Source organism: Trichomycterus rosablanca, chromosome 10 (assembly GCF_030014385.1).
Source record: "Trichomycterus rosablanca isolate fTriRos1 chromosome 10, fTriRos1.hap1, whole genome shotgun sequence".
In the NCBI taxonomy this organism is placed as follows: Eukaryota; Metazoa; Chordata; class Actinopteri; order Siluriformes; family Trichomycteridae; genus Trichomycterus; species Trichomycterus rosablanca.
This window is the reverse complement of record NC_085997.1, coordinates 30071945-30083855: the sequence shown is the minus strand read 5'-3', so window position 1 is coordinate 30083855 and position 11911 is coordinate 30071945. Positions and strand designations below refer to the sequence as shown.

Sequence of the window (11911 nt, the reverse complement as noted above, 5' to 3'; positions counted from 1 at the left end):
TTGAAATTTTTTTTAGCTTACTTTCCTTTTGAAGTTCTCTAAAGTGTGTTTCTCACCCCTTTTCTGCTACAGATTAACGTGAATTTTTTTTCAAGAACTGTGTTCTCACCTGCTTCTTCACTGCGCAGTAAAACCATCACCTTGTGTTTAAATGAAAGAAGTTCAATAACAGTATGAACTGTATCTGATAATAGTGAAACTATAATCAGTGACAGTACAGTCTGCATAAACTGCAGTTTTATTAAATGGCAAAAAAGACCAGAACTACCATACTTTTCATAAACTATCCGTTTGGTTTGGTTTATATTATGCTGCTGTAAATATACCTGTATGTAAATGATGTTTTTTGTGTTGCTTCTAGTTGGATATGTATGTAATAATGTTACAATAAAAACTTTTTATTTCAATTATTTTTTCCATTTTCCCCATTTTAAATGCCATCTCTTGTCTGGTTGCGACCAAACGGCTTTTTTTCTGTGCACCAATCATCACACATTAAAAACAGTGTAATCTAGTGTTCTGATCCCTCACAGCTTAGCTTCTCGGTTGCGCCTCAATATTTACCTTAAAATTATAAGAGTGAAGGCATGCATCGACAGCTGGGATAAGTGATTTTATAAAATTGTTTTACAGATCTTATGATTACCCATTGGACATTATTTAGTACATAACGGAAAATGTAAATAGCTTCAACCTTCAATTGTTTTGGGTTTTTTCATTTATTGGCTGTCCTGTTAACCAGTTATAAAAGACTGTTTTCATATCTTAGAGTCAGTGTAATCTAGTATTTTGCCCCATTACAAGCTTAGATTCTTAGCTGAAACCTCTAGGTCTACCTTAAATGAGAAATAAGACATTCTATGTGCACTTCAGCGAGTTGTCTTTTCATGGTGATGATAGTTGTTTTATGTGGTACATTCCAAACTATAGCTTTAACTTTGAGTGTCATAGTTTTATTAGCTGAAGTTATGACTTAATTGCATTAGATGGTTAAAATAGCCAAGAATGCATTTGTTATAGCTTATTAAGAGTTTGGACGTGTGTGAGCAGCACGTATGAAAGGTGTGTTTAGAAAAAGGCGTTTGTGCATTTGCTTTTGTGTCAAAGCTGTATTTTCAGTCTAAAAAATATATTAATGAAATCGCCATCATTACTAATACTACTACTAGTAAATATTATAAATATTAAATATTGTATATAATTGTATTTGTACAGCTACATTTCTGTATCGTTTCTTAAGTGTATTCGGTAACGCCAAATATTCAGAATGTATTATTTCCAATAATAATAAAGCAATGAAATGATACCCAGTTTACGTCATATAATTGTATATATATATATATATATATATATATATATATGTTTATATACTTACATATACATTTTGTAATAATACATATACATTTTAAATATGTGAAGTAGGCGTTAGGCAACTCATATTTACACATTTCCAGTCATTGGCCATTGGCTCATTTAATACTGAGGAAAATGCAACAATACGAATACAGGAAACAAGTGCATTTATACCTCATACACACACACACACACACACACACACACACACACACACACACACACACACACACATATATATATATATATATATATTATATAATTATAAAACAAGTGCACCTCATATATGTACATACATAGATGAGTGTGTATATATAATACACACACACGTATATATATATATATATATATATATATATATATATATATATATATATATATATATATATATATATACGTGTGTGTATTATATATACACACTCATCTATGCATATACATATATGAGGTGCACTTTTGCACATACATGCATACATACATACATACATACATACATTTATGTACAGATATGCACAGAGTTTAAAACAGTGTGTTTTATTCTGAAAGTTATTTCATTTATTCTACTATATTCCTCTGAATCCCTTTTAGAGACTACCCAATAAAGAACAAAAGAAACGGTTCTAGTAACGTGGGAAAACGCCTAGATACTTTTACTTTAATACGTTCAACATATACATTTGGTTTTTCCTAATAAACTTACATTATATTTTAATTTAAGTAGGTTTCTTTTTACATGAGCATCTGGAAACGTAACTAGCTCACCAATAACGTGAATGGCAAAGTACTAGCAGCACAACAACAACAAAGAATGTTCATAAATGTATACAAAACTTTATGCTATTAACATATTATGTATTTACATAAGGTATGTGCTGTTTATGGTCCAACATCTACGCCTGTTTTTTAGGGCTTATTTTAAAAATTAATTTTACTGATATTGTTTAGGCTTCAAACTGTAAAAAAAACTTTCTTTAGTTACCAAAAAAATTATTTTTTAATAACAAGATGATGCGCCTACATATTATTCTTTGAGAAAATATAGTTCTTAATATAGTTCTTAAATGTGCTCTCTTGTATACATGACTTCACAATTTTTTTAGATGTCTTGCAGCCTATATTTGACAAAATCATCCATGTTTATAAAAAGTAGCAATTACACTAAACCAAAACAGCGGAATCTAAACAAAATTATTCTAAATTAGGATTCAGGTATTTTAAATATACATTTAGACTAGAACCTAAATGTTACACATTTTTTTGTTTGAGAAAAAGGTTTGAGGATTGTTTTTTTACGTGCCACTAAAATTTTACAACCAACAACAGAAACTAAGTGAAAAGAGGTGCATAAGCATTTAAACCTTTCCTTTAGTAAATTCAGACACCAAAATCGTTTTTAAGTGTTCATCTGTATCCCAAGGAAATACATTTTTGTTACTGTAAAAAAGGGTGAAACTTAAATATACTAAATTTTTGCAACAGCTTAAAGAAGATACACAACGTGCATGTAAGTCAGATTATATTTTAAATATTTATGATATTTAAGTTAATATATATGTTAATATATATGTATTTAGAAACAATTAAACAAAACATTATGCTGTGTAACATATTTATATTTTAATATTTTATATTACTACAAGAAATAGCCACACTTACCACATTGTCGGTTTTTTCCTCGTAGTCACAATAGTAGAAGCCGATTTAAACCAATATAAAACAGACCTTCTGAAGTTCTATTTCGTAAAAAACATTTAAGCACATGTTTGACACTCGTTAAAAAAAAGTAAGTCTTTTTATTTAACTTATTTAAAACGACGAACAATTTGGAATCTTTAGATATACATTTAGTAAATATTGATTTAAATAACTGTATTATTTATTTCGCTCAGATGCATAGTTCAGTTCATTAATTTATATATATTTTGTTAAAAGGCTTAAATACGCCAAACAAGAGTCTTACTTCTTTGCCTTACTTTTGGTCAGTTTGCACTTTTGGGACACATGGATAATGCCTGGTTTTGGGAGAGATCAGATAACCCATAGGTCGCTTTTGGGTTATACTGCTTTATTGCCCCAATAAATGTCGGAAATAGTCTAAGCGTTTATTCTTACAGGAAGTCTTTGTTTCCGCCAGGCATGTTTAGTGTTGTAAAAGCTTTACACTTTCCGTTTGTCTATTCCCTTTGTATAGCAGTCTGCACACCCGACAAAAGGATGCACCACTGAGAAGGATTAAACATTAATTTTCTTCTTTTAATTGATTAATCAAAACCAGACGTGGCTACATTTGTGGCGAAATGCTCGAAGGTTAGTACAAGAATATCTACAGATAGTATAATAGATATAACAGATAGTATAGATAGTGTAATTATTAATACGAAGACTGTAAGCTACATATAATGGAAACAAATATGCGCACAACACGGGCTCCAGGTGTTATTGATATATTTCATGTTATTTTCTTGGAAAAGTTGACATTCTGTAAAGAAATGTATTTAAAATATGCCAAAGTTTCTTTTTATTTTAACGAAAAAGATGGCGGCTAACAAGCCACTGCTTCAGCAAAGCAATAAACTCACGGTTGTTTATGAAAATTTACAACTTTCTGGCAGAACTTTATGTGTGGATACGCACTGTGATTGGCCCAATATGGTCACGTGATCAGCTCCATCTGAACATGAACTTTTTATGATTTCCCAAGTGGTTATAATGCAGCATTCTTTTGGTCAAGGCGCAGTCAGTAGCACCTCAGTTCTCGTGATTATTTTTTCCCCTGTTGTTAATGTTAATTTTTATTTCAGAAATTTTACCTGGACTCGCCGAATTGTCCCTAAATATGGCTGGAGCCTACCACATCAAACACAATGCTAATGTGGATTTGTTCGTGGTTTCATCTGAGAAGTCGTTTTTTGGACGTATTTTGCTTTTCTACTGGATCACTCAGTTACAGCTGGGCACTTGAAGAACTGAAGAAGCAGCCTGATTAATTTGAAAAGTCCTTCGAGTCCGTGATAAACGAGAAAGGTAGGACATACCCCATTCTTCTTTCTTGTGATGTTAAACAGTGCATGTATGCGAGTGTGTTTTGCTAACCTACTACATGACGATAGGCCTACACCTTGTGCAGACATGCCTCTTATTAGATATATATTGAATTAAATGTTTATACGGTCAAAATCGAAGTGAATTTGTAGCATATCTTTTTAAGCGGAGACCAGAGGTTCTCTTGAATTACCCTCGACAGCCGTTGTTGGCATGAAGGACATTGGGTATAGGTAGTTGAATGCATGTGGTTGTATGTGTTTATGTTTATAGTTTGTTCATAGCGAAGCTACACACGATAATTTTATTATTTTTATGGACTGAGAATTTGTGGCTGTAGTCACTGGTCAAATTACAAACAAAATAGCGTAAACTGAGGCTTTGTAGTCACAAACTCTAAATAAGAATTGCATAGAATTTAGTGAGTTAAATTGGGCCACTATTAAGAAGAAACATTTTAGACATATCATTTCAGTAAAATTAAGTCTGTCATTTTTCATATGGCTGGTTATATAACCAGAGTGAACGATGCCTGTTTAACAATTAGTGTGATCAGGGCAACGCTGTCCTTTTCTTTAAACATTTTGGTTGATTTGTTACTTTCTTGTTTTAGCATATAGACCTCCACACTGCATGCATATTTATATATTATATCAGAAGGTAACTTATGACCATAGTTTTTGGCTATTCAGGATTTCGATGTTATCTGCATTTGCGGCCCCGTGGGTTCGTCTGAGAATTACAGTATTTATCAAGATTTATCCAAATTCATTTGTAAATTCTTAGTAGTGTCTCTTTGTCTAATTTCTGGCACAGTTTAAACACAAGTCAGACATGCTATCCTAAATATTCAGTGAAATTACTGTATATTATTTTGCATTTTTTTTTCTTTACGTTCTAATATTTAGGTTGTTGAGTTATGCTGTTGTTTTGGCCACCATTTGATGTAGATAAATGTGTTATTACTTCTTGTTAAACATCTAATTACGTCGTTTTATCTTCAATGGCAAAATAACATCTCATTTCTTGCTCTGTGATGCCATCTAGTGACGGAAATTTGTTCCTAGGATAAGTTTAGGTTTTGGGATGTCTTAAGATAGGATTTAGGCCTCATTTGTAAGTAAGAGTTAATTAAACTACGTCACGATGCCTGGTGTATTACTGTTTCTATATTTACGTATCAGTTTCTTGTTAGTTAGAAGTATAGTAAATGCGATAGACGACGTATGGATGCCTATTTCCTTTTTTATTAACCGTGCACAGTGCACCCTTGCCTTGTAAGTCTGTGCCACTGAAAGACACCTTTGTTGAGTGTTTTGTTTTTGCATTTGCTCGTCTTTTACGTTGTATAAAACCACTCGTAAGTTTTTTTTATTAAATGGTTTGCTAATGGATAATGACAACAACCAATGAGAACAAGACTTAAAACTCGCTGTTTATTAAATGTCAAGCTATTGTTCATTTATAATTATAATTTATATTTATACTTTTGATTTAATCATTTTTTAAAATAGCTAATGTACTCAAGAAATCAACATATTGTTTTATGTTTTGGCAAAAGGAGTCTAACATTTTTTTTGGCAAACTGTCTAATTAGCCGTAAAATATTTTCTAGAGAGACTCGGATTCATATATTAAGTTAAAAATATAAATTGCAAGACTGGTTTAACTTGGGTGATTCATTATTCTTAATGCTTCTTAAACAAATTAGGTTATCGAATTCCAATGCCACTTGTGACGAGACGATTCTGTTGCACATGTAGATTAGTTCAAGATCTTTTTTAAATGTTATAATTGTTTAATTAAATTCTCAGAAGATAGTCTACGGTTTCAAAATAAAGGTGCCAGAAAAAGTACATTACAACATATGACATAAAAGCGCCATGTTTGGTTTCCTAAAGAAACCAATCGACCACTCACTTACATGTTTTTTATGGCGTTATAAGAACTGTTTAAATCATTTTTCCACTATAAATGTTTATTTAAAAGGTTTGTTCTGGAGTGAATTGAATAGTTTATTAAAGCATCAAGATAAAACTAAAATTAAAGTCAGAAACTGATTTTTAAAAAGACACAAGCATGCTTTTTCTGGTATAAAGGTAGAATCATTTAAAGACATTAACTTTTTATGTACTTGTTTTCTTGAAAACAAAGACTGGTCGATTGTCTTTGGTAAATAAAATCACGCGAGTGTGTGTGTATGAAAGACCTTGAATTAACATATATCACCAAAAATTATGGAAAACATTCGTTGTGACCTTGTAAAATAATTCGAACGAATATCGAAATCAGCATTTGCTTACGCATGGTGTATATATAAGCCTACATAACGTTGAGAAATGTTGAGAAATCAGGAGAGAAACGTGGAAACGTGGAGATTAAGATTAAGTCTCCACCTGTGTGGTTTTTGCAAATCTATAATCATTATACATGTATGTATGTATGTATATATACACACACATATATATATATATATATATATATATATATATATATATATATATATATATATATATATGCATACAGCAAAAAAGTTACATATCATAAGGGATGTTTATTAAGTTACGTGAACGAAACTAAGCCTTATAAAACTAACCTCTAAATGTATTATTCATTATTATTCATAGAACAATTCTTATAATTCTACGTTATCTAGAAGCCGCTAAGAAACTCTTTAATCTAAGGGGGTTTTATATGCCTTGGGGATTCCATCCCGTGCAACAAGAATATCCCTCCCTTAAAGCTATTCTGTTGGCAGAGATGCTCACGATTGGTCAGACAATGATCAGCTGGTGCGTTCCCCTGCTCGCTCACATTGGCACCTCGCCACCCCCCTTCGGCTAAAACCAAACCTCACATAAAGTAATGGCAAAACACACTTGGACTATAAAACACAACAAATCATAACACTCGCACAATAACAGAGGCCACCCAATGAGTTCCTACTTCGTCAACTCAACTTTTCCCGTGTCTTTAGCCGGGGGACAAGAGTCCTTTCTGGGTCAGATACCATTATATTCCTCTGGATATACCGAGACTTTGAGACAATATCCAAGCACCACTTTCGGAGCAAACAATGTCCAGGAGAAGGTGTACGCCAGCTCGTACTACCCACAAGCTGGTGGAGTGTTCGGGAGAAGCAGTTCAGCCTCTGCATGTGATTACGCTGCGTCCAGTTTATACAGGGAGACTGAGCGCTCATCGTGTCCGCTCGGAGGGCTGGAGGAGTCGTTGGCTCTTACACAGGATCACAGCAAGACAGAGAGTTCAGAGCACATTTCAGACACATACACCTACAGCGAGAACAAGCCATGTACTCCAGTTTATCCGTGGATGCAAAGGATGAACTCGTGCAACGGTAAGAGTTGTCTGCATCTTAAATACATAGCGCAGTGTGGTGTTATGACAGAAAAGTATATGCATGCATGCGTGTATGTATGTATGTATGAGTGTGTGTGTGTGTGTGTGTGTGTGTGTGTGTGTGTGTGTATGTATATATATATATATATATATATATATATATATATATATATATATATATAAAATGTATGTATAGTATGCATGTGTGTATATGTATATATGTATAGTATATATGTGTGTGTATATATATAATATATATATATATATATATATATATATATATTTGTGTATGTGTGTATGTAATTTGATGTACACATACACACATTTGTATACAATGGTATATATATATATATATATATGTGTGTGTGTGTGTGTATAATGGTGTGTGTGTGTGTGTAATGCACATATAAACACATATATGTATATTTATACACATACATATTATAGATGCATGTATATATATATACACACATACACACATTTATAGGCCGGCATCGTCGATTTTGTTTCTTACTTCTAAACTTCTAACACGTGTCTGTCTTTACTAATTTAATTTTTTTTGTGCAGTTAAATTTTATTAACGGCATAATAATAATCATCATAATAATAATAATAATAATAATAATAATAATAATAATAATACCCATCTGTATTGTAACCGTATCCTTCATCTTCTTTTTTGACAGGTATTCCAGGCAGCACTGGCCGCAGGGGTCGTCAGACTTACACTCGATTTCAGACGCTTGAGTTGGAAAAAGAGTTTCACTTCAATAGATACCTGACTAGAAGACGCAGGATTGAAATCTCACATGCTCTGTGTCTAACAGAGCGACAGATAAAGATCTGGTTTCAGAATCGAAGAATGAAGTGGAAGAAGGAGAATAAAGTAATAAACTCTGCAAAGACCAGCGAAGAGGAGGACGGTGGCAAGGCGGAATAAACGCCTTAGATATGCACTGTACTGTATATATTGACCAAGGTTAAAACTTTACTCACAATGCGTAACCTATAGCATTTTCCTGTAAATATTAAAATGTACCCAAACAAAACAGCTACCTAATTAAGGCTTTGTTTAAGTGCGAAAGCTGGAAACAAAAATATTCGCCCACTGTGTGACATCCGCCAAGCTCGTTTTATTGTTTGGTAGAAAACGTGGATAAATAACCCGCACTGTTTTTTTTTTAATTCTACAGCATAAAGCCTAAAGCTGGTGAGCAGTTAAGCATACGGTGATATGTCTTATTGACTGTCATATTTGATATTTGTGTGGTCAAATGCTCTTATGTGTAATTTATTTTGTTTGTTACGTTTGTGTATGTTGGTGCATTGACAAAAATGCAATAGAAAACTTTGTTAGCGGTGCCATATTGCCAATAAAATACATGTTCAACCACAACAGTGCTTGCATGTGTGTTATGTTGTCAAATAAATAAATAAACACATAGTCATTTGAGTATTTAATATGTTAGGGAAAAACGTGAAGGCTTTCTGTTGACATAAAATTTACGTATTAGCGGTATTTCACGGTATGGTAATATTTATATATATTCATATATTTATATAACCTGAATTTTTATAGCAATGTTTACAATTAGTTTTATTTATACAGCAAATGCAACGACTTAAGACGTGTGCATTACATATAAATTTAGTTTTATTTTATTAAGAATTATTACTGAACATGTGGCAGAACAGCCCAGCACAGTCTGTCGATATGATTCTGTTGCATCTGCCAATAAATCATTTCTGTTTTGTCTGATATTTTTGACCGATATAACGGATACATCTACCGTCATATACCTAAAAACAAAAGCAAATTATGCTTTAGCGACGATAAAAAAAGGTCATCTCAGTACCGTGCTTCTCGACTGAGAACTTCAACAGTAAAGCAGGTGTTTGGGCATTTTGCAGTTCTCCCAGTAGGTGACGCCCTCTGCTAAGTTGGGATGCGGCGCGCAGCAGGGAGGCACTATTGAGTTGAACCTAACGATCATCATTTCGTCATCATTTGTAACCACAGAGCATGAATTACCTCTTGAAGTCATCAGAGAGAATTTACGACTGGTCAACAAAGGCACGTGATGCCCTAACGCGCTCCCATATTTGGCCGCATACATGGCAAAAACGAAGTACAGTGCATTGCTATAATTCATTTTTACATCATAAATTGGGCTGCGCGGGATTTTAACGACTGAGATCTGCTAGTTCCGACCGTTTTTAAAGAATATCCAAATGAGCTCCTATTTTCTAAACTCCTTCTCAGGGCGCTATCCGAATGGGTCCGACTATCAGTTACTAAATTATGGGACTAACGGTGCAATGAACGGCTCGTACCGGGACTCTACCGGCATGCATTCCGGGTCTTTCGGTTACACCTACAATGGGATCGACCTTAGTGTAAACCGTTCCAACAACAATGCCCACTTTGGCGATGTTGGGGACAACAGCCGTGCTTTCCAGGATCCAGGCACCAACACCAGGTACCGGCAAACGAGCTGCTCGCTTGCCTCTCCAGACGCCCTGCCATGCACTAACACCGACACTCTGAATCTAAAAGGCACTTCTGCCTCCACTGACCAGAGCACCAACAGCACACTCGCCAACAGCAGCACCAATCTTACCAGCAGCAACAACACACACTTCGCAGAAACAGACGATACCAACATCTCTTCCGAGCCAGAGGAAGGCGCGCAGCCGAACCATGCTACTCAACGCCCGCAGAAACAAGAGCCCTCTGCGCCTTCCACCACAACACCCGGGGATGGCCAAACGCCGCAAATCTTTCCATGGATGAGGAAGCTTCACATTAGTCACGGTATAAATCGTTTAATTTTTACTTAAGCATGGTTACCGCTTTTGAATTAATATAATAAGAAAAAATCACTAAACGCACACAGGCGAAAACTGGAGAATTTTGGCTTTGGCATTAAAACAAAAACAACAGGGTTATGGAATACTAGGTACAATTGCAAAAAAAAAAAAAAAAAAACCTTCACACATGCAATGCATTTGATTAAAGGCAACACTTACAGAGGCAAAATAGACCAGAACATTTAGATGGACTATTTTAGACATATTGTTTAGATATATTGCTAAGATTGTTTTAGACTTAACAATCTTTTCAATGCCTGTGGTATAATAGTGACTGTAGCTTTTAAAGTCTAGAGCTGTCAGTCAATTTTCTCGATTCCTATTATAACAGATATTTACTGCTCTGTTTTTTGCTCCTGTTCGTGCCATAGATATGACTGGACCAGATGGAAAACGGGCTCGAACAGCCTACACTCGCTATCAGACGCTAGAGCTGGAGAAAGAGTTTCATTTCAATAGGTATCTGACCCGGAGGAGGAGGATAGAAATAGCCCATGCTCTCTGTCTCACTGAAAGGCAAATTAAAATTTGGTTCCAGAATCGGAGGATGAAATGGAAAAAGGACAATAAGCTGAAAAGCATGAGTCTAGCCACGGCAGGAAGCGCCTTTCAGAATTGACCGCATTTATTGCGACTACTGTTACAGCACTGCACCTTCTTGCTTGCCATTATCAGATGTCATTTCTCTGTGTGACTGGTGTAACTCAAATTGTAAACCGTTGAATACTGTCATATCACATATGCTATAGGGCTACTGGTAGCCTAGTTAACAGCTGCCGTAAAATAAGTGTAAATGCTACGTATCATGTTTATACTTTCGTGGAAGAAAGCATGTTCCATGTAAGCTCTTTGTGCGCAACTTTGGACCTGTAACAGGAGTAATGTACAGTATAAACCCAAACTACCTATATCGTGTAGTCAAAAAATTTTGTTGTATTCTTATGAACCTGTAAAAAGACGTCAGTGTAAACTGCTTTCCAGTATTTCAGGCCATTAATGCTTGTGCCGCGTTTATTACTTTTTTGCTCTTGATTGTTACATTGAGAAAAAGAAAAAAACTCTATATTCGCACTTATGCAACATTTGTGTACTTTATGTTGCATTTTAAACGTTTTAGCGCTCGTATGTGTCCATGGCGAGTGAAATATGTTTGGTGTACAATTGTGACCAATATTTTATTTGTACAATACAAGTGGTGAACGTGCAGTGTTAAAAAATTAAAAATGTTTTGGCGTTGACATGCTGGAAATTTTGCCAGCGTGCATTTTTTCCATTTCTGTCTCGAAAA

General features: G+C 34.4%; 2 protein-coding genes across 3 annotated transcripts; both read left to right on the top strand.

Annotated features, from left to right (window-relative positions):
* Window positions 1-7326: 7326 nt before the first annotated feature.
* Window positions 7327-9034, top strand: hoxb6b (homeobox B6b). 2 transcript variants are annotated; one of them, XM_063003094.1, is made up of 2 exons: window positions 7327-7750; window positions 8439-9034. In XM_063003094.1, exons 1-2 carry the CDS (start codon window positions 7327-7329, stop codon window positions 8690-8692), a joined length of 678 nt encoding a protein of 225 aa, XP_062859164.1. In that variant the 3' UTR covers window positions 8693-9034. The 2 variants fall into 2 exon arrangements, with proteins under 2 accessions (XP_062859164.1, XP_062859163.1); XM_063003093.1 differs by having other exon boundaries at window positions 7327-7756.
* A 950-nt stretch (window positions 9035-9984) lies between these two features.
* On the top strand, window positions 9985-11911 carry hoxb5b (homeobox B5b). Its single transcript, XM_063003092.1, has 2 exons — window positions 9985-10567; window positions 10995-11911. The coding sequence occupies exons 1-2, from the start codon at window positions 9985-9987 to the stop codon at window positions 11240-11242; spliced, it is 831 nt and encodes a 276-aa protein (XP_062859162.1). The 3' UTR covers window positions 11243-11911.

Bases quoted from the DNA above. Each gene is read 5' to 3' on its own strand.
- hoxb6b (XM_063003093.1), top strand. From the start codon at position 7,327: ATGAGTTCCTACTTCGTCAACTCAACTTTTCCCGTGTCTTTAGCCGGG. The intron at 7,757-8,438 runs GTTGTCTGCATC...CTTTTTTGACAG, and splicing joins GAACTCGTGCAACGGTAAGA to GTATTCCAGGCAGCACTGGC.
- hoxb5b (XM_063003092.1), top strand. From the start codon at position 9,985: ATGAGCTCCTATTTTCTAAACTCCTTCTCAGGGCGCTATCCGAATGGG. The intron at 10,568-10,994 runs GTATAAATCGTT...TTCGTGCCATAG, and splicing joins GAAGCTTCACATTAGTCACG to ATATGACTGGACCAGATGGA.